This window comes from Seriola lalandi, unplaced genomic scaffold, assembly GCF_002814215.2.
Source record: "Seriola lalandi dorsalis isolate HSWRI2012SDOR001 ecotype SW California unplaced genomic scaffold, Sedor1 jcf7180002054784, whole genome shotgun sequence".
Classification (NCBI taxonomy): Eukaryota; Metazoa; Chordata; class Actinopteri; order Carangiformes; family Carangidae; genus Seriola; species Seriola lalandi.
In genome coordinates this window covers 278,051-301,701 of record NW_019525337.1, presented here as the reverse complement: position 1 = coordinate 301,701, position 23,651 = coordinate 278,051, and the positions used below count along the sequence as shown (strand labels likewise).

General features: G+C 44.0%; 1 protein-coding gene across 1 annotated transcript; it reads right to left on the bottom strand.

Moving 5' to 3' along the window:
- Nucleotides 1–23,033, bottom strand: vstm2b (V-set and transmembrane domain containing 2B). The gene is made up of 5 exons (XM_023425525.2): nt 22,351–23,033; nt 21,762–21,949; nt 20,773–20,802; nt 19,331–19,763; nt 1–943 (listed from the first exon to the last, which is right to left on the bottom strand). The coding sequence occupies exons 1-5, from the start codon at nt 22,412–22,414 to the stop codon at nt 855–857; spliced, it is 804 nt and encodes a 267-aa protein (XP_023281293.1). The 5' UTR covers nt 22,415–23,033; the 3' UTR covers nt 1–854.
- Between the last annotated feature and the right edge of the window lie 618 nt (nt 23,034–23,651).

Below are 23,651 nucleotides of genomic sequence, written 5' to 3'. Positions count from 1 at the left end.
CGCCTTTGAAATCTACCTTTTATTACAAAAACAATAAATCTTCATCTGAGCTGTTACCAATAAATCATTCTGTCTCATAGAAATGAAATGTCACTTTGATCACCAGAGATTTAATAAAAATAAACATTATTGATGTGATTAACAACAACTATGGTCAGGTGACTTATCTCAGTCAAAATATATGAGCTGATTATTGTTTACATGATGGAACACAGAACGAAACTGTGTGTGTGTGTGTGTGTGTGTGCGCGGTGTGGGATGGGGGTGGACTTGACACACATCAGACTAACACACTTGATGCACAGTATCTCTGTATACTGACTGACATGGATCAAACCAAAGAAAACAACATGGCCGTCATGTGTTCCTCATAACTATTGACAGTGAGTGTGTTCAGATCATCAGTAGGACACACACACACACACACACACACACACACACACACACACACACACACACACACACTGCGGTGATGTGTGCTGTCAGATGAACAGGATTCACAGTGGAGACGCTGGAAGGAAATGTGAGTGTGGCGTGTCTGAGGAAGCAGCGCAGTACAGGCCGTTAGTGATGCTCCACCGTTACTGTGAACACGTCTCCTCTCCACTCTTTTCTGACGACATTCACGTAGCCTCATGTCCGAGGAGCCTCCTCCTCCTCCTCCTCCTCTGTTTTACCTGGTCTCCTCCGTCAGGTGTTGTGTTGCTCTCACTCTCTGCAGTGACGTGTTGCAGCGGCATACATCCATTTAATGTGAGCCTCTCTCCTTCTGTGGGCACTGACTGCTGCTTGGTTTCTGTTTGGTATAGAAAGTGAGAATGTTGCAGGTCAACATAATTTTGGTTAAAGTCTGTTCAGTGGGCCAACAGGAAGGGGAGGAGCTTATGCAGGAACAGGAGAGTGATGCAGAGGAGGGGGTCCATGGTGCTCATCACGCTGCAGCCTGGAGAGAAGAGAGAGACAGGAAGAAGAAGATGACAACAGAGTTCTGAAAGTCTGGTTTCATCGTGTTAATAAAGACTGATCATAAATGAGACGGATCATGAATGAGTGGAGTCGTCACTCCAAACTCTGAGTCATCTTTTAAACTGTGGTTTCTTCATTTTAGACAAATTAAAGTAGAGTTTTAAGTTTTTTTTAAAGTTTTCTAGACAAGTAACTCCACCTGAGTTTTTTTATTAGTAGTAATTACTATCATCATTATTATTTTTATGAAATCCTTTATTTAAACAGGTCGTCTCATTGCGATCAGGATCTCTTTTTCAAGAGAGACCTGTGTACAAAAAATGACATGTACAAATACATTGACAGAGATGCACAAAGAGGCAATTAAAATAGATACACAGATCATTCACAGACATACACTTTCACATTTAAGAAAAGCACGTGAATGTGTGATTGTAGATACATAAGTACAGTCTTTTAAACATTTCTAGTGAAATAAGAGTGTAACTTTTTTTGTTGCTGTTTTGTTCTTTTGATTGATCACATGTGGTGGAGTGATTCAACTGATTGGAGGGGGTGTGGGGGTGTAACTAGTAGATAAAGCTGTAACATTAAAGTAGTGGAGTAGAAAGTACAATATTTCCCTCTGAGGTGAAGCAGTTGAAGGATAAAGTAGCATAAAATGGAAATACTCGAGTAAAGAACAAGTACTTCAAAACTGTACTTAGAGTACAGTACTATGAAACAGTGATTTAATCATGTTGCTACATGTAAACCCCCCCCCAAATAGATTGGACCGACCCAAAGCTGTTCTGGTTTCTCCTGATTAGACTCCCTGTCCTGAGTCAGCAGGTCAACAGTCCTACATTTATCTGTGAGGTAAGGTGAGGTGAGGTGTGTTCACTCAATAACAACATCAGATTTAGTTGTTGTAGTGGTACGATGTATTTTGCTGGATGACCCAGAAGTTGAGGATATAAGTCAGACCTCATATAAACCTGAAGCTGGAAAACCTTTCAGCATGTCACCTAGTATCACACACAGACCCTCCAATAAATCACTGTTAACTACCCAAGAAAAGGAGACATTTATTTAAAATGTCCACTGAGCCTTATTTCTACTGTCCTACCCAAATGCATACAGCTCACATAATAACCCCACTCATTACAACCTGAGTGGAAAGAGAGGAAGTTGTAGAATAGGTAGAAAAGAGAAAGCTACCAAAGTTAGACAGGATTACGGTGAGAGAAAAACGTTCTTTAAAACTATTAAAAGAAAAACAGTCGTGTATTAAATCCAATGATAACAAGGGTCAGGTGGTGTGTTGACTGCAGTGTGGTGTGTGTGAATAGTTTGAGTGTTGAAGACCACGTACTGGATAAACAGAGAACTTAGGCTGGAAATCAACAGCAACCTGGTGACTCAGATTTTTCTTTTAAATGCCTCTCTACGTGTAAACTTGGTATAAGATGGCAATCCTCTCAGCTGACATAAATACTTTTAGACTGAAATTCCACACAGACAGGAAACATTCATGTTAGAATCATGAACCCTGAAAACCAGTTCCTGTCCCTGCACCACTCTTGACTTCTTTTATTTTACCAGATTTGAACATGTCTCTGCTCAGGAGGAGCTGGCTGTAATTTTATTACAGTTGTGGCAGACAGGTAGACGAAGCACCTGCTGTCTCCTAAATGGCTCACAGACTTGAGGGTCCTTGTACGTGAGCTCTTGGTCCAGGGTCCTGATCAGCCTGAACCATCTCTATCAGCAGAGCGGTGCACCAAGCAAGCTGGTGTTCTTGCTGACGGGTTACCAAAGACCACTCCACCCAATCAGCAGACTGACACATGTGACATCATCACATCTTATCTAATAGTGGTGTGTGTGACCCTGTGTGACCTCCCTGTGTTATCTGTACTGACTCCATCTGTCACCACAGCAGCATCTACACTTCACCTGACAGACGGGGACCGAGTCAGACAACAGGAGCCGGACTGTGAGAGAAGAAGGCTTTGTATAAAGTCATGTCTCTGAATGATCTGTGCTCATAAATAAAGTTGGAATGAGTCACAGTAAAGACAGTGGAACTGCCTGCACAGTAATCTGTTGATAAGCTGATCTGAGCCTTTATCACAGCTGAACATGTGAGCTGCTGCTGCTGGAGAGAAGACACCACACATATATTTCCTCTGTAACATGACTGATGTAGTCAATTTAATTCCTCTATTGTAAATCTGAGATGATAACTGGAATTTCACCTACCATTAGTAAAAATTCGTCCTCAGTAACCTTCATGCAGCTCACTGTTTGTCTCGTCCAACAAGTAAACATAGAATCAGAATCAGGTTTTCACATACAAGGAATTTGCTTTTGGTGCTTTTGGTTCATAACAATAAACATGATGAGAAGAAAAAATATAAAGAAAGATAAAGTATTGCAGTTCAGGTAGCTGATTAGATAGAATAGGAATAGAAACATTTTCAATCAAATATTTACAATAAAAAATGGCAAAAAATATATCTTTAAAAATATAAAAATAATACAAATATGTATGTGTGTGTGGGTCAGTGTTAGTCTCTGGCAGTCTGCTGTGTGACATTTTGGTCCTGATGGACTGTAGCAGGGCAGTGAGGGGAGGTCTACAGACCTGTTGGCTCTGTTGGCTCTGTAGACCTCCTGTGAACTGTGAGGGGGTCCAGTAGTGGGTTGTTGAAGGCTTTGAGGTGGGACAGCACAAAGCCCTTAAATGACCTCATTACCACAGAGGTCAGGGTCATTCAGTCCTGTAGATTTTTTCTCTATTGACTAAAACTGAATAAAAAAGGGTGACATCATCACCAAATGGCCAGGATGCGTACCACATGGGCTCAAACGCCCTGAGCAGTGAGCCCTTGGTTCGACTCCCGGCCATCCAGACCACTTGCTGCGTTTCCTCCCTCTCCCTGTATTTCCTGTCTGTCTCTAATGTCTTTATCAAATACATGGATAAAATAGCCCAAGAAAACTGACCATCATTTACTCTGCTTTATATGTTTAGTTTGCACAGTTTACTCAAGCATTTTTAATTACACATAAGATGTATTTTTCACAACTATTATTTTAAATCATTACAGTGTCAGGGTTAGAGTATAAAACACATATATCTACAACCCAGAACGCGCTGCTTCAGATACTGCTGCCTGTTTTTCTTTTGTCCTGGAGGATTTAAACCAACAGTGAGCTCCCTTCAGAGAGGAAAAGAGCCACGGTGTGACACTGCCGTGGAGACGTCTGCCATGATGACTCTACATCAGCCGAGAGGACAAACTCTGCTGTCAGGGCGTTTGTGTTCAGATGTGGTTGACTGTGACATTTTAATCTCCACTGTCTGAAACATTCACAAAGTTTAATTCATGCTCCTGAAGCTGCACTGGCTCAGTTTTCGTTACAGAGCTCTGACCTTGTGACACTTCTCTGTACATCCCTATAAATACAATATATATATATATATATATATGAGGACAGTAGTGACAGAGGCCGACCTGTATGAGGTCGGCCTTGTCAAAAGATAAACAGGACCACATTTACTGAGGCATTTGTACCTGTAAATGTACATTAACACATTATTAACCCTCTGCGCCAGTGACAGCCAGAGCTTTGGACATGATATCTCAGTAACAAATTTGGCACAAATTTTCACTTTGACTCAAGGATGAACTGATTAGATTTTGGTGGTCAAAGGTCAAAGGTCAAGGTCAGTGTGACCTCACAAAACACTTTTTAGCCCTAACTCAAGACTTCACACAGCAATTATGACAACATTTCAGACAAATGGTTCATATTTTATATGACTCTAGATAAACAGGGATGAAATAAAAAAAACTGTTTGTATTACAAGTACTCATAATTTGTTTTAGTGATATCAATATTTTAACTTTCAACAATAAATGCACGTATAAATAATAAATTACAGGGTGAACATGGGGAAGACAACAACATGATTAACTGGACAAGGGCGAAGAGGTGAAATGCACCAACCCTGACTCTCCACCATGAAGACAGGTCGTTAACATTGAGACCAATCAACATCAGAAGCAGAATCTTCCAAGGGCATTTCACCACTGATCTTCTGCTTTGCACTATCACCACTCAGCAACCTACTGAACAACAGCAGCTACAGGTACCAATCATAGAATGAAACAACTGTTTATCAACAACCAGCAGAAGGATCTACTCACCATTGTGAAGACCTTGAGCAACAATATCAAGATGGATTTCAGAATAAACAAGTGTGCCAAAACGTTCAAGAGAGGAAGCCTGAACAAAGTCTGCAAACTTAGACCTTGATATGTACACCATGATTATGGAGCTAGACCAAGATGGCACAAAAAAAGAAATTGGGAGTGAATGAAAGAAACATCAAACATGAAGGAGAAGATCTGGAACGAGTACTACAGGGGAGTGCATATGGTACTGAAAAGCGATACCTGTACTGGTGTACATCTTCAACATCATCAACTGGAAACTGAACAATATCAAGACAAGTAACATGCTGACCTTGGAGAAGATGCACCTACCAAAAGCAGATGTACACAGGCTGTAACTACCAGGAGATTCAGTAGGACGAGGTCCAGTCCAACATGATCTGACTTGCAAGACACTTTCAGGCTAGATACATACCTGACAAAACCAAGTAACTCCCAGTCTGAATGATAAAACATCAGATCTACTCCATCAAGATCACCAACAGAAAATGAGGCAACTAGCATGTACAGCAAATGAGTTATGCAGAGAGCGAAACACCAGGGACAGCAGCACCTGCAGAAACATTGGTAGGACAAAGCAATGCACAGGAAGTACCCAAAAAGGTTGAAAGAGGCATAAATGGACCAACAGAAGACAAACCAATGGATAAACTTCTCTTTTATTCCCCAAGGTCATATGAGTGAGCCAAATAATCACTACATGGATAAGAGCTTCAGTTCCCCCCTTGTTCATCACCACAGAAACATCTGAACCAAATCCTTTAACAGAGAAATGACAGACAAGGGTGGGATCATATCCGTGGACCATAATGTACTGCAGTCATAAAACACCTTTCAGCTACTTACAACAAGCATTTAAGGAAAAGTAGAAAATTATTTAATCTTGATAATTAAAATTCAACCTCATCAAAGTGCTTCATAAAACAAATCAAAAAGTAATCACAATAAGACAGGTCTGTGTGTGTAAGCAAAGATGTGTTCATCTCACACATGGTTATAGAAATCACCACCTTATTTCCTATTTGAAAAGCGAGTCATCACTGACATGCAGTGAATCGTGGGATAGGTTGAGCCACAATGGATCCGCCTGTTGGAGCCTTTAGTGCCCAGGAAAAGGACGCATTTGAAGGAGCCTTTGAAATGGGACAGCCTAGTCATGCTACTTTGACACAATCTCTGCAGCCTCTGAAAGGATGCAGCCCCTGAACTGACACACCCTGTATCTGTATCTGGTGATGAGACCTGAAAAAAAAAATCCACAGCACTACCAGTGGTCAGAAACCACAGTGTAGCTTTAAAGATGTGCTAATCAATATTTTACCTTTGGCTAAAATAAAAATAGCCAAATAAATAAATAGATCCAACTGACAATGACAATGATGTAACGTCAGCATCACCTAACTCTGCAGTTGCACCCAGCTCAACAAATTGTTTTAGCATCTTTCAGCCTGTAACCTCATACAGTAGACTCACTGTAACTGTAACATCGTGGAACATTCAGCAGCTAAAGAGCCAGATATTTCCATCAGGAGCTGGTGGAGACCAAACACAGAGCTAAAAGAGAGGGAACACTGGACTGAGATTCATCAGGTGACACAGACACCACTACACATGAATCATCATGATGCTGTTGGATGTGGAAACTGATTGCTGGCACTTTCTGAAGGGGTCAACAATCAAATATCCAACCATTGTCAGACATGTATTTTAAATTCATTCTGTCATTAATGTTCTCATTGTTTTCAGAACTGGCCGATGATGTTGCTGTGGCAGTGAACAACGAGCATTTGAGTACAAACACCTTGTAAGTACAAGTTGGTCAAGGGACGGTTTCCTAACTTTACAAGGTGACAGTGAATGCAGCACAGAGCATACTGACAGACAGACAGGGAGAGGAGGGGCAGACTTATCAGTTACCAGGCAAGGCTACAAAACGTCAAATGAGAAATGAGAGGCAATGTGACACCTGACAGCTTACATCCCCCCATGCCCGAATATATTAATTGTTTCTGCCACTCAGTCAGATGACAGGAAAGTGACAGATGCCACCCCCCCCCAACACTGGCTGTTAATACTGAGGATAAGAAGGTGAGAGCGAGCAAAACATAATCTTTCAGTTTTGTCATGTTTTTAACCTTCATCTGTTGTCACTCACATCAACTCAGAGGAAACAGAGAACAAAATGTCCAGGATGGATTCCTCTGGGTTCTTCCTTCAATAGGAAATTGTTAGTGAACCACTTCAACTGTTTTTGATTTAGTGTGTAACAGACACCAGCAGCCTGTCCGACCAACACTTCATTCAACGACTCAGATCAGACGATCAGACATACCACAGCTATATTCATCAGGAGCATGTCATATTCATATTTACATTGGCTGTATTCTACTCAAGTAAAATCCATTTCAATTAACAAATAGTTTCCTCAGTACAAATTTGATAATCAGACAGTTCTCAAAAACTCAATTTCATTTCCAGATTGAGTCATCTACATTCAGAAAGTTTCAGACCTTTTCACTGTTTTCATAGTTATGTTGCAGCTTTATGCTTAATTTGTTTGAATTCACATTTCCCTCATCAATCTACACTCAATCCCCCATAATGACAAAGTGAATTTTAGAAATGTTAGCAAATTAATGAAAAAGTAAAAATGGAAATCTCACATTGACATAAGTATTCAGACATATATTATTCAGGACTTAGTTGAAGCACCTTTGTCAGTGATTACATCCTCCAGTCTTCTTGGGTCTGACGTCACAACCTTTGAACATCTGGATTTGAAGATTTTCTGCTGTTCTGCAGGTCCTCTCAGGCTTTGTCAGGTTGGATGGAGACGGCACTGGACAGACATTTTCAGGTTTCTCCGGATGTTTGATTAGGTACAGTTCAGGACTCTTGCTGGTCCACTCAAAGACATTCACAGAGTTGTCTCTAAGCTACTCCTGTGTTTTCTTGGCTGTGAACTGAGGGTCATGGTCCTGTTGGAAGGTAAAGATACAGCCCAGTCTGAGGTCCTGAGAACAGGTTTTCATTAAGGATCTCTCTGTACTTTACGTTCAGCGTTCCATCGATCCTGACCAGTCTTGCTATCCCTGCTGTTGATAAACACTCCCACAGCCTTATGCTGCCTCCTTCATGCTTCACTGTAGGGATGGTATTGTTCAGGTAATGAACGGTGCCTGGTTTCCTCCAGACATGACTCTTAGAACTAAGACCAAACAGTTCAGTCTGGGTTTCATCAGACCAGAGAATCTGGTTTCTCACAGTCTCAGAGTCCTTTAGCTGCTTTTTTACAAACTGTCACTGTGGAGAAGCTTTGTCTGGACTCTGCCATAAAGCCCAAATCAGTGGAAACTGCAATGGTTGTCCTTCTAGAAGTTTCCCCACACAGGATCTCAGCCAGAGAGACCATCAGGTTCTTGGTCTCCTCACTCCAAAAATCCTTCTCCCTGATGTCTTAGTTAGTCCAGATCCAGCTCTGGAGGAGTGTTGACTGTTCCAGACTTCTTCATGCAAAAATGGTGGAGGCCATAGGGATCTTGGGAACCTTCAATGCAGCAGAAATATATTTGTATGCTTCCCCAGATCCGAGCTTCAACACAATCTTTTCTCTATGAGAGATAGAAGAGGTGCGTGATGTCATATATGGTTTCATAAGGCAGAAGTAATCTTAACAGGCACGGCAGTTTTACAACAGGGACGTTTTATGGTAGCAGGTGGGAGGCTTTTGGGGACATAGAAAAAAGTCTGCGAACATGTATGTTGGTTGCTACAAACTGTATGTTGAGAGCCGAGAATAAAGCCGAGCTAAACTGAGAAAAGCCTTCCCTCGATCATTCTACATGGTGCCAGAAGTGTTTCGACACACAAAGAAACAAAGACAGAAGACGGACAACATTAAATGGCGAAGTTTAACCCCACAGCAAACTTTCCCTTTGATAAGCCGACAGAGTGGCCGGACTGGAAACAACGCTTCGAGCGGTACAGACTCGCTACTAAGCTTAACAAAGACGACGGAGAAGTGCAGGTGAGCTGCCTGATTTATGCGATGGGCAACGAGGCAGAAAACATTTATAAGTCGTTCACGTTTACTGATGACGGACACCGTAATGACTTTGCCGTTGTGGTGGGGAAGTTTGACGAGTACTTCTTTCCGCGGAGGAATATCATCCACGAACGGGTATGTTTTCACCTGCGAGTCCAGCGGCCAGGGGAAAGAGCTGAGTGTTTTATCCGAGCCCTGTACGATCTATCAGAGCACTGCGAGTTTGGTGCAAACAGGGAGGAGAATATCCGCGACCGCATTGTGGTCGGGATACTGGACAGAGAGCTCTCCCGCAAGCTGCAGCTAATGGCGGACTTGACGCTAGCGCAGACGATACAGACTGTCAGACAATCGGAGGAAGTCGCAGCACAAGTAAGCCTGCAGGGAGACACTGTCGGATCAGTGCAGGAGGTGCAGTTTAAACGAAAAAACACAAACTGGAGACCACAGCAGCAACAACAGGGCAAGTCAAAAGACATAAAATGGGGGGGGAAATGATAAGAAATGTGGAAAATGTGGGAAAACACAGCATAACAGAAATGAAAAGTGCCCTGCAGGGAAAGCTACATGCCATAACTGTCATAAAATGGGACACTGGGCTAGAGTATGTCGCAGCAGCAGGTCAGTGAATGAGGTGACAGAGACTGAGAGGGCCGAGCAGACCTCTTACTTTTTGGCTCAGTGTGTGATGCTAATGAGACGAGTGAACAGTGGACTGTGCAGATACAAGTGGATTCCACTCCAATGGACTTCAAAATTGACACAGGAGCTGATGTCACTGTCATAAGTGAAGACACATTTCACACACTCACTCCCGAGAGGACACTAGAACCACCCGACATCCCTCTGGAAAGCCCTGGAGGAGAGCTGTTGTGTCTGGGCCGTTTCAAGGCAAGGGTCAGTCACAAAGGGAAAGATTACCCATTCACAGCCTACGTAGTCCGTGGACACGGAGTCAACAATCTACTCAGCCGGTCTCTATCGGTAAGGCTGAATCTGGTGAGGCGAGTAAATGAAGTAAAACCCAACACCTAACATCTGCAAGCTTACGGTGAGCATGGCACACTTAAAACTGAACCAGTCAAAATCAAGCTAAGGGATGATGCTGTACCACACACTGTGCACACTGCACGTCGTGTGCCTTTTCCCATGCTGCAGAAAGTAAAAGAGGAACTGAAAAGGATGGAGAACAACGGGGTCATTGAGTGGGTGACACAACCTACTGAATGGTGTGCACCCATGGTTCCAGTTCTGAAAAAGAACACTGCCAAAGCCAGGATCTGTGTAGATCTGACAAAACTGAACAAGTCAGTTAAAAGGGAACACTACATTCTGCCGACCCCCGATGATGTAACAGCCAAGCTGAGCGGTGCAACCGTGTTTTCCTCCCTGGATTCTACCAGTGGATTCTGGCAAATTCCACTGCATACAGACAGCTGTAAGCTGACAACGTTTAATACACCATTCGGGAGGTAATGTTTTAAGGGATTACCTTTCGGAATAACAAGTGCACCAGAGATCTTCCAGCGGAAGATGCTGGAGACTCTGGAGGGACTGGAAGGCGTAGAAGTCTTTATGGACGATATTCTAGTGTATGGGACTTCAATGGAGCAACATGATGCCCGACTCGAGAAGGTACTGCAGCGTGTCGAGTCAACAGGCTTGAAACTCAACAAGGAGAAGTGCTCCCTCAGGCAGAGCCAACCACGCTTCCTGGGTCATCTTATTGACCAACCAGGGGTCAGGCCCGACCCCGACAAAGTTAAGGCTATTCACCAGTTGCCGCCGCCCGAAAATGTGCAGGAGCTCAAAAGAGTCCTCAGTATGGTAAATTACCTTGGAAAGTTTGTCCCAGCCCTTGCAACAGTGGGCCAACTGTTGTAAGAGCTTCTAAAGAGCAAAAACATCTGGAGCTGGGGCACTCACAGCAGTCAGCTTTTGATGACATTAAAAAGATGCTGACAAAGGCCTTTGCCTTTTATGACGTCACGAAGCCCACAACTGTGTCTGCAGACGCCAACAGTTATGGACTGGGAGCTGTACTGCTCCAGCTCCACGGAGAAGAGTGGAAACCGATAGTTTACTGCTCCAGGCTTCTATCTAAAGCTGAAACATGCTATGCCCCGATAGAGAAGGAGTGTCTGGCTGGAGTGTGGGCCTGTGAAAAGTTCCATAAGTATCTATGCGGCTTGGATGAGTTCAGGCTTGAGAAGGATCACAAGCCGTTCGTGCCGCTTATCAACAACCGGAGTCTCGACAACGTCCCTTTGAGATGTCAACGTCTTTTAATGCATTTCATGAGGTACAAACCAGTGGCAGAATACGTGCCTGGAAAAAAATCTACTCATTGCTGATGCTGTGTCCCGAAGCCCACAAACCTACACAAAAGAAGTGACGGATGCACATAGTGAGGTGGAGTGCTATGTAGCCACAGTGATACAGGGCATCCCAGCATCTCCAAGCAGAATGGAGAACATCAAAATGGCCACCGCAGCTGATTGTGAACTGCAGTCTGTCATCAAACTTGTGAGAGGAGGATGGCCAGAATATAGTGGAAATGTCCCAGTGAAGGTCAGAGCATACATGAAGGTGAAAAACGAGTTATCGGGTTAGGCTGATGGTTTGCTCATACGTGGGAGAAGGATCATCATTCCACATTCACTGAGAGCCGACATCTTAAAGAAAATACATGATGGACTTCAGGGGCTAACAAAGTGTTGAGACAGGGCAAAGTCATCAGTTTGGTGGCCAGGACTTACAGAACTGAAACATACAGTGATGTCATGCCACACTTGCCAAGAACAAAAGCCAGCCCAACAAAAAGAGCCGCTCATCTCTACGCCTCTGCCCGATCGTCCATGGAAAAGAATAGCTCTCGACCTCTGCGAACACAACAAAAACAACTACCTTGTCATATCGGACTACTACTCACGGTTCCTGGAGGTGCTTCACCTACCATCCACTACCAGCACTCGGGTTACTTAAAGTAAACTTTTTCAAGGTTTGGTATCCCGGATGAGGTGGTAAGTGACAATGGCCCTCAATTCTCCAGCGCAGAATTTCAGGAGCTGGCAAGACAGCTAGACTTCAAACACATAACGTGAAGTCCCCACCATCCTCAGGGGAACGGTCATGCAGAGAGAGCAGTACAGACTGCAAAGAGAATCCTCCGCCAAGAAGACCCACTAATAGCCCTCATGTGCTATAGATCAACTCCCTGCACCACCACAGGAGTCAGTCCAGCAGAACTCTTAATGGGGAGAGAGATCAGAACAACACTCCCTACACTGGAGAAGAATCTTCGACCCAAATGGCCCAACAGAAAGACTGTTGAACAAAAAGATGCCGGTGAGAAGGCGAAACAAGCTTTCTATTACAACCGCCGCCACAGAGCCAGACCTCTTCCACCACGAGACGCAGTCTTCACCAAGTTTAATCAGGAAAAGGCCTGGGTGACACCAGCAGTTGTTTCAAAGGAAAGTGTTACTCCAAGGTCATACCTCATCAACACTCTGCAAGGAGCAGTGTTGCGACGGAACCACCGTCATCTCCGGGCAGATCTGTCTTCACATCCTCCTACAAACATCCTCCCGAAAAAAATGTATGCTGATTGTATTGTTCAAATTGATTGTGAAAATTGCAACACTAATATTGCGGTGCTTTGGTTGAATTTAAAAGTGACATAAATGTTACAATATTTGTTTAGTTATAAGTCAAAGAAATTGCATTTTGAGTTTTGAAATGGCATGATTACAACTATTACAGTTATGGGAGAAACGTTTACAGGGTGAATGTGTTTACTAGAGAAGTAACATTACCAGGATGTTAAGATACATTTTATGTTGTAAAGACAGCCTATTTGACATATTTTCTGGCTAATATATTGTTTCTCATGGTTTATTGAATGCTGTTATACGCACCTTGTGTTATTAGAAAATAAAAGGGGGTGATGTCATATCTGGTTTCATAAGGCAGAAGTAATTTTAACAGGCACGGCAGTTTTACGACAGGGACGTTTTACAGTAGCAGGTGGGAGGCTTTTGGGGACATAGAAAAAAGCCCACGAATGCTGTATGTTGGTTGCTACAAACTGTATGTTGAGAGCCGAGAATAAAGCCGAGCTAAACTGAGAAAAGCCTTCCCTCGATCATTCTACACCTGATACCTCTACTAATACAGGATGTGAAAGCTCATTGGATTTCTGTTCATTAAGGAGTGTTCCAGATGGTATTTCTGGTAGGTGAGATTGACAGCTTGGTGGAAATTTCACCAAATAACCAACAGAGTTGGGGTTTTTGAAACAAGGATGGTGTGTGATGGAGTGACTTCGGATTTTGATAAAGTAGCTGGTCCTGTTTTTCAAGTACAAAAACAGAGTTTTGAGATGATGTAGTTTACAGATTTGAACCAGGGGGTGGGGGCTTGATGCAAATCATTGAGAATAAGTTGTTTATCATGGGTAGTATGGTCATTTTGAATCTGACTGTGAGCGATATTGGTAGATGCATCCATCGTTGAAGGTTGTCCTCTACTGTTTTGAGTAGTGGATTGAAGTAGGGAATGACTCAGACACCCTATGAGATATACTGAGACATAAATATGTGATATTGTGAGAATGGTGGATTAGGACCAGTTAATGGTGCAGTCTGTGATTTTAAAGAAAGTGTTTGGGAGTTGGATGCTTCAGGTGATGAGTAGGAAAGGTTTTGCAGGTAAAGTAGAATGTCGTCGGCGTAAAGGCTGATCTTGTGGACAAATGTTTTGTTTCGATTCCTGTGATGTTTATTTTTTGATGAATGGCTGCTGCAAGTTGTTCCGTCAAGATGTTGAATTACAAAGGGGAGAGTGGGCATTCTTACCTAACACCCATGTACAAGGTGAAGCATTGTGATATTAGTCCATTGGTGATGTGTACAAAATCCTCACCCAGTGGATCAATGACTCAAAACCATTTTTAATTTTGTGTATGTTTGTTTGTGTCAGAGGTGTAGTAAGGTGTACATTTTTAAATATTTCTTTTTATATGTACAGCAACAGCTAGTTAAGATTAAGTTAAGATTTGTCCCTTAGATTTGTTAGGTCTAAACTTTCTAATTCCACAGTATATTTATTCATTGGTGATAAGAAAACCCACTAAGTCTCTTCATGATTTGCAAAGTCAATAAAAAGAAGCTTGGGGCAAATACAGAGTGGACTCAGTCATTTCATCTGGGAGTTGGTGTGAAGCCAGCGTAGTGCTCTGTTAGCTCTGTAGTCAGCTGAAATGAACAGTGTCAATTTTTTTATGATTACAGTGAAGCGTTTTAATCCAACCAACATGTTGAGGGCCATTGTGAGACAGAGCCCATGGATGATCCTTCGTTAACTGCTTCATCAGATGGATTAAAGTGAGAATCTGAACACGGGTTGTGTTATTAATTGAGCTAAAATTAAAACAGATTTAAACATGAAGCAGCTAAGCCGTGGAGGCTGTAACATGCTTCAGTGAACTCATCAAACAAGGAGGCATCGACTGGGGGGTAAAGTGGGGGGAGCGGAGATGAAGCAGAGCTGCTTATTCAGACCTCAGTAGTCTGACAGCTCATCCCTGTGATCTACTGTTTATACTCCACATGTTCTCTGCTTCCTCTTTCATTTGACTGCTAACAAACTGTTGATCTGCAGAGAAGGGCCATGTGTAACCTGGATACTCATATACAGTCAGAGGTTTTCAGTTGGTCATGCCTATTCTGAGTATAATCATTCCATCTTGTCTGCCTCTAAATTAGTTGGTGCTTTTCATCGTCTCCTGGAAATACTTGTCCCATCTTTATTTAAACACCACACAGCTCTGTGCTGCACTATCTACTTAAATGCTACTTGAATGATAACTGGTAGATACATTCAGGCTGTGGCTCTTTTAGTTTTAACAATTTTTAATATTTTAAATATTATATTTTACACGTGTGACTTGATGTGACTTCTTGTCCACAGGTACAAACTAATGCGGGTTGCAGTCAGGCTATACAAGCTACTGCTGCAGTGGGCTAAACTCAATAACACTGCAATGTGTGAACCTGTAACATGCTGAATATAAAGTCAATGAAATACAAATTACAAGCTGCTGTTTAGTTTGATGAGTTTTCATCTGTAAATCACTAAAACCGCTCTGACTGGTAGCAACAGTAAAATGTAACTTTGTGAAGATAAATCACAAGCCTCTGGTCCATGAATCACTTTCACTGTAAATAGATCTTCGTGTTTTAACACCATGCTTGCAGCCTGCTGAAGACTGGCTCAAGTGGACAGGGAGCTGAAGAATGGAGCTGAGGATATAAAGGGAACAGCCCAAGGACTGGGCAATGAGAAGTAGGGATGGGTACGAGTACTTGAGAGTACTCGTTGTTGACGTCATTATTCGAGTAGCGTTTCACTACTCGCACACCACACCAGCCGAAAGAGTATTCTCAACAGCGGGACTAATTTTAAATCGCCTCCGCACTCAGTTGTCACTTGAACATGTGGATATGCTTTTCTTTTAAACAAGAATAAGTAAATTAATCCACTTCATGTCTACTAAAAAGGCTTAAGGTATGGACAATTACTTAATGTTGTTGCTAGTACTAGTTTGTTAACTTAACCTATTTATATTATCATCATCATTAAGTTGAACTTTTATTCACAGCTCACCATCGTGTAATGTTATTTTGTTTTTTTCCAAGGGAAACTGCGGGCTTAAAATGCTGTAATTTAAGTTTAATTTATTATTTATTTTATCTAAACATATTTATTTTAACTTTGAATTTATGATTTAGGTTGTTGGTTAAGGGTTATGTGTTAAGCAATATAGTACACAAGTCCATAAAGTGCCTGTTGTTCAATAAATGCATTTGAAATTGCACTTGCTTTCCATTGTTGGCTTTTTATTTACATGAATGTGAAAGTATTAGACAGTAATGTTCTCCGGCAGTAGGCTTGGTCTGGGAGGTCCGTGTCCGACTGGAAACACAAGCTTAACTTTGATTCTGCTTGTGTTTCCAGTCGGTCACAGTCCTCCCGTATTTCTTTTTTTACAGTAAAAATATATTTATATATACTGTATATATAAATCATATATATCATTCTGGAGGCTGGCAACAATGCTGGAGGTCCAGAAAGGTGGCTGACACCAGAAGATTTAGCTGCAGGTCGGGAGAGGGTGCAGGGCAGGTGGCAGGCAGCCTGAGGTTAGGCTGGGTTTCAGCTGACTGGAGATCAGGAGCAGGGATCAGCCGGGTTGCCACCGAGAGATCAGGAGGTGGCGACTGTAGATCAGGAGCTGGTGTTGGCTGGGCCGCCGACTGGATATCTGGAGAAGACTTGATGTCGAGACGTCGGCTAGGACCCCTGATGGAAGAAGCAGCTCAAGAACAGATAAAACATAGGCTGCAACCTCCGATGCAAGAACAGACAGGCCAGGACGGAAACCTCAGGAACAGACTCAGGAACAGGCGAAACGTCGGTCAAGAGAGCAAACTGAGGGTCTGACCTTAGGCCTGTGTGGGCGTTGATCACAGCACTGGCCAGCTAAATCTCTGCGGTACTGGGTCCGCTTGAGGGGTCAACGCCTCCGAGACCCATGTTTCCTTCTAGGGTCTCCATGAGCTAACTGTCTTGAATGCAGTACGTTAGCAGGCTGAAAGCTAGTGTCCTTGGAAGCAGGCTGGTGGCTAACAGGCCTGAAGCTAGCTGATTCAGGAGTAGCCAGCAGGTTAGCAGAGACTGGAACAGGCTGGAGGTTCATAGAACAAGAGATTGGCTGGGCGTTAAGCGAGTCAGACAACAAACTCTTTAAACATGGCTTTTTTGAGATTTCCCTGCTAAGAACATTCCCAACAAATGTCTCTTAACCTCGAATCAAATCACAACACAGGAGCATGAGGGTTCATGTTTTGACAGAAGTGTCTGCTGGGAAATTGGTTGGTCCATATTGACTAATATACTACACTAAAAACTAAAACAAGGACCCATGTGACTCTGAAACAATCAGAGGCATTAACAGTCAGGCCTGACAGAGAGCAGTGATGGATGTGGAGCCTCTGACTGTGAGGTTTTATGTGCTGCATCAGTAATCATCCACAACATAACCACCAGATGTAGGTTACATAAATGAACAGTGGACACATGACCTCACAACTTCTTTGTTAATCATTGGTTTGTCTCTGGTTTGGGGCTTACTGAAGACTACACAGACACAGAGGGAGGAGGACTGAGTCCAAAGATAGACAGGTCTGGTTTTGGTGTGTATCTGGCCCGGTCAGAGGTCGGTCTGCTGGTGGCCAGTCTGCTGGGTGGGTCTGTTTGAACCAACACAGACTGTTCCTGTGGTCAGATCCTGTATTTTTCATTTCACTGCACCAACATGTGTCTGGACTCCACCACAGGGCTTCCCTCATTAGACCTGCAAAGCCTGGAGCAGATGCAGCTGTCTGCAGAGCAGCTGTGTTATTAGTACCTGTCCTGATTAAACTGAACACTGTTTCCACGTGTCTGCAGTTACTGACGCACACATTACTTACTTATATACATATTATACTGTATATATTTAACAGAGGCAAATCTTCTTATGTGATCATCATTGATACTTTTGCAAATGAAGACAAAGTCCGATGTTCTGGCTGGTAACTGTCATAATTATATAAAAACAGCTGGAAAAGATCAGGAGCATGTTTATATACTTGTGATAAATCTGTCACAAATATAAAGTTGCTGATATATCTGGATGATTTCAGCAGTGGGCCTGGTAGGCAGCTATGAGTGCTCAAGTCTATGACTAATATTTATTCACCACACAGTCTAATAAAAGGTGACACAGCCACATCCCTGTGAGGAGCCTCTGACTGACTGATCAGAGCTGTGACTTCAGGCCTTTAAAAGAGATCAACTGTAATATCTCCAACATCCACACGACTTTTGACACCACTGTTACTGTAGCAACACAACACCAGCATGTGGAATAAAGGTCAACGAGTCACAGACACACTTCATATCAACACATGGTGTTTGCATGTCTCAGTCCACCAGCTGACTGACCTCTCTCTATATCAGCAGAACACCTGACCAGCCACTAGACTTTGATGAGTGTTAATTATTCACAGGCAGCGGTTGATCAATTAACCTGTCGGCTGATTAACTGATCTCTGGCATTGTGAGGTAATCAGCTTCAGCAGACACAAACAGACAAACAAAAACAAAAACAAGCCTCAGGACAGTTTAGTGAAGGTGAAAAATTTTGAGCCCTGATGTAAACGTTGACCTGAATCTCCTCTGTCACCAGCGTCTCCTCTCGAGGTCAACATGTTTCTGATCTAAACCCAACAATGCCTCACATTAAACATATGTTAAGTCATGAAGTATAGATTAAAACAACAACATAAAAATCAGTCGACCACCATTCACAAGTTCACTTCATTGAAAGGAACTGGGGCAGGAGAGGAGCAATGGGGAGGTAGATTACAACCCTCCAACCCCTCTTGCTCCCACCCCTCCCCTACCATCTGCCAAGCCTCTGGCAGAAGTCGTCATAATAGATGTTACACATTCACACAGGAGTCAGGCTAAATGCCGCCTGATTGAAAGAGGTTTAGAAGTGTGACAGAGGTGTGGAAGATGAGCTCATACACACAGTGTGAATGTGTGGATGAATGTAGGAGGATTCATGATGTCACACAGAGCTAACACCAAATCTTCAGAGTTTACAGACAAGGAAAAATGTTATTTCACCAGATGTCGTTTTTATGATAAGTGATAATATAACAAGCTGTCATGCACAGCTAATGTTACACATAACTTAAATGTGTTCTCTGTGTTCTGTGTCTCTGTCCCTTATTTCTGAGGACGGACTCCAGGATAGATGCATCAACCGGATGTTATTAACTCACAAGAGACGGCTGAACCCTGAGACACACACTGTAACTCCTGCTGAGCTGTGTGTTTAAGTCTCAGGTGGGTCCCCCTTCTACCACCACTCGGGGTCACTGTGGCTCTGCGCCCCCCCCAACACACACACACACACACACACACACACACACACACACATACACACACACACACACCCCTACCCCCACACACTCACCCGCTCCGTGCTGCTGGCGGAGGATGGCTGCGTTCCCTGGCAGTGGCGAGGCCGACGACTTGGCCACCGAGGTGGTGGTGGTGGAGGAGATGGAGGGGAGGAGTCCGGGCTGATGCACCCGCTGCTTCCCCTGCCCTAGCCTCGGACCTCCCGCCAGGCCCTGGCTGGGCTCTGAGGTGGCCCTCCCCGCCGCACCCGCCCCCAGGGCCGTGTTGGCGTTCCTCAGCGGCCAGCGGTTCTGGATGTGCGACACGGCCTCCTCTGCCACCATGCCGTCACCTGGCATGACGCGTAGCGCGGCGTGGACCGTAAATTCCTGAGTCTCGTCGGCCCACAGGTCAGACACACGGCACTCGTACACCCCCTCGTCTTCCTTCTTCACCTTGGACAGACTGAGGCGGTGGGAGATGGCGTTGCCCTGCACACGCACAGTCTGGGTGCAGAGAGAAGAGGAAACACTGACACACAGAGAACGTAACACGTAGCGGTCAGTTTTAGGATGCATTCATCACCGGCTTAATAAGGGGAGCTGCGTGTTTTATGAGCGGAGGTGGAAGTGGAGGCACCAGCGTCAGAAAAGCACCAACTCATGCTCCTGTATTAGCTGCTCAGCAGACCAACACATTAGCTCCTACAGAGCTCAATTATCCATAATGAGGGCAGCTGTAACAGCACAGATTCATCATATTATCAAAGTTCAGTCTGACACAGGGTGTTGAACATACACGCTCCTTCACAGTTATGAAGACATGATGAACCGACAACGGAGGGCTAAAGAAAAGTGATCAGGGATGTTTTAAATGACGAATGTGTATAAATGTTTAAACAGGATCAGTAATGAGTCTAAGTTTATTTCCAGTTAAAACACTGAGCAGCAAAAACCTTCTATCCAGACTGGTGAGAGTCACACACACTGGTTCAGTCTCCACCAGCTCATAAAACACCTGGATCACAGTTAGATCATGACAATTAATCAAATTTTATTTTTGATTACGATTTTGGCTTCCAACGATTATGAAAACAAGATAATCGAGCTGAAACTATTATTATTATTATTGTGCCACATTCTGTTTCGCAACAAATCTGTTCTTTTATTCAATGTTTTTTCTTTTTTGAGAGTGCTTGATATTAGCTTTACTATCAACAAGCTGCTGCCACGGTTGATGTGTTTTAGCTGATCTTATATGTTTTCATTATTTTTTATACTATATAATTAATTGTATATATTTAGACATTTATTTTTTATTTATTTAATTTTTTGTATTTATTTTTTTATTTGTTTTTCAGTTAAATTGTATTTAAAGTTCAATAAATGTGCGGTGAGTAATCATGTTAAATAATCATGATCTCAGGATTGATCAAAATAACGGTGATTATGATTTTTGCCTTAATCATGAGGACGTGCACGGCTCACATCAACAGACAACAAAATGGACACTTACACTTATTTTTGTGGCTTCCCTCGGAGCAACCTGAAAAGAGGAATCACATGTTCATCCATTAACACAACAGTGGCTGTTATATCACTAACACATACACACACACACACACACACACACACACACACACACAGACAGACACACAACGACAACAACACGACATTCTTCATTTCATGTGGTGGAGAGAGCAAGCAGCACGAGCAGAGTTGGAGGTGTACATCTCTGAAAGACGCCATTGATAACCTCCCTCTCTCTCTCTCTCTCTCCCTGTCCCTCTCTCTCTCTCTCTCTCCCTGTCTGACTGTGTGTAAACCACAGACGTGACTGTGACTCCTCACACCACCGAAGAAAACTCTGGCTGATCTGTCATTCCCTCTGCTTCCTGCCTCACTCTCCCATCATGGCGGTTTTTAGGCAGTAGACCTGAGAGGAATGTAATGGTGTTGATAACCAACAAGTGCCCTCTCTGCATTCTGAGTGACACCCGTAGCCCCCGCATCCTGGCTAATGCACATGCTCGCTCCATGCTCTGGCCCGATTGTACAGACAAACAAACAGTGCAGACAAGGTCACAAACACATGATGCAGTGAGGATAAACTGATAAAGTGCAGGATGCGACGTATGGATTTATAGATTAGAGAAGAAAGTGCTTCAAACACTGGTGATTATTTGTTTTAACATGCAGAGGAAGTGAACCTGCTGAGGCTCAGAGATTCTCTCTGCACCAGGCTCAGCTCAGATATTTGCAGTCTGTGGATTTAGAAACAGACCAGAGCAGAGTGGGGACATGCAGAGTGTGCAAATGTTGATCTCTGGCAGTTTTACAAGTGCAGCTGACATCTCTGACAAAATTGAATCAGATTTTCAGCTCCTAACTAACTGAATGTGCTTTGAAGATGTAGTGGCTCAGGTGAGCAGGAACAGTCAGTATGTGCAGGCTATATAACTAAAGAGCACACGCTGCTCTGTTCTGTTCTAAGGGTGCAGGTACCTTGGCTCTGTTGGCCGGGGCGCTGATCTGCAGCTCATGGGGCACATCCTTAGGCATGTCCTCCTTCAGGTACCACCACTGGATCTCCAGAGACATGGGCGCCGAGCTGACAGCTTTGAAGGCGCAGGGCATCTCCACATCCTCTCCCTCCCCCACACTCACATCTTTAGGGACCTCAGTAAATGCAGCTTTGGTGTATATGGAGGGGAACAGGCAGCAGAAGCACAGATTAATGAGCAGGATGGCTACATGAAACTGTTTCTACACCCTCCATCAGCCTACACCTAAGGTGGCCCTCATGCAGACCCCCACCTCCTGTGGACCACATTGACTGTGATTTACAGACTGAAGTGGTTTTAATGGAGCACCTGTGACCTACAATGTGCCTCAGGGCTGATTTGATCAAATAATGGAACTCCATCCTGGTCCAGATGCTGTGACGTGGGCACAACTGGGTCATTATGTGTGTGTTTTTTCAGTGTTTTCCACTGTTCCAATCCTCCAGAATAAAATACACAGGCTTCATTTCAACACTACCAGGGGACAGCTGTCATTTAAACTCCCTCCCGCCTCCTCTCCGTCCACTTACCATTCACACAGAACACACAGAGAGAGCAGTAATAGAGGAAGCCGCAGAGTCCCGGTGTCTCCATGTCACAGTGAGGCTCGTCACACTCGGCTCGGACAGCAGACGGTCATTTGACCTGGATGTGATGTTTACCCGACGGTCAAATAACTCCAAATATGTGCAGAGAGGAGCCGCGGTCCGGAGGCAGCCTCCGCATCAGTCAGGCAGCAACCCGAAGGTGAGCTGGAGCATCATCAAAACCACAATCAGAGACCAGAACCCAGAGCGGTGGCAACAGCCTCAATGTAAAAGAAAAACAGAAAACAGCCCGCGCCAAATAGCAATTTTAATCCTCCGCTGGCTCCTCCGGTGGGTCTTCCCTCCGGTGGGTCCTTTATTCCCCGCTGAGCGTCGTCTTGAAGTAGAGAGCGAACTTCCCGGTCAGCGGCAGGAACCTGCTCCTCATCATCACCCCGCTTCCCTGGCGAAGGAAAGCTCTCCCGGGCTCCGCTCCAACACCCATCACATAACCGATCCTCTGTGGGTGTGTGTGTGTGTGTGTGTGTGTGTGTGTGTGTGTGTGTGTGTGTGTGTGAGAGAGAGAGAGAGAGAGAGAGACAGAGAGAGCTGCAACAGCAGGAGAGGAGACCGAGAGGACAACTTCTCCCTGATACTGACGAACATGAATTACTGCTGAGGGGAGCTGCGTCTCTCTCTCTCTCTCTCTTTCTCTCTCTCCTCTCCCTCTCTCTCTCTGATTGGTGTACATCGCGAGCGCATCCCGAGGAGGCGCGAGCAGAAGAGGTCTCTGGGCGCCCTCCCACCTCTCTACGTCACCCTCCCTCTTCCCTGTCTCATCGCCAGCGGCCCCAGAACAGTAAACATAGTTTTTTTCTGTCACTTATGAAAACACACACAGTGTCAGAGAGTCCGTGAACGCACCACAACTATACCGTTTTAAATGGAGGGCATCAAGATAATCTATAGGCTGCCTCACACAGTCAGATGTGGAGGCTTAAAGCAGATTAAATCTCCCATCTGAGTCAAAGCTGCTCTATGAAAACCATTTAGGGTGCAGGCTTTTATCAGGTGTCTGCTCACACTGTGTGAGACTGGCCCTTTAAGCGTGGCTGATGGCATGATAGCAAACAATAAGCAACTGTTCAGCAGTGGATCACTGGGAGAAACACAGTGATGCAGGACCCAGCTGTTTCCTCTCAGAAACAGATTCCAGTACCCTGACCTGGGGTATCAGCCAGTATCGTCAGTCTGACACCAGTGCTGTCCTCCTCCCAGTTTCATAGTCAGTAGATATTAGCTCC

Excerpts from the sequence above, each read along its gene's own strand:
- vstm2b (XM_023425525.2), bottom strand. The coding sequence starts at position 22,414 with ATGGAGACACCGGGACTCTGCGGCTTCCTCTATTACTGCTCTCTCTGT. Across the intron at positions 20,803-21,761 it reads CCCCGGCCAACAGAGCCAAG|GTTGCTCCGAGGGAAGCCAC; the intron begins GTACCTGCACCC and ends TCCTCTTTTCAG. Across the intron at positions 944-19,330 it reads CCGCCAGCAGCACGGAGCGG|GCTGCAGCGTGATGAGCACC; the intron begins GTGAGTGTGTGG and ends TCTTCTCTCCAG.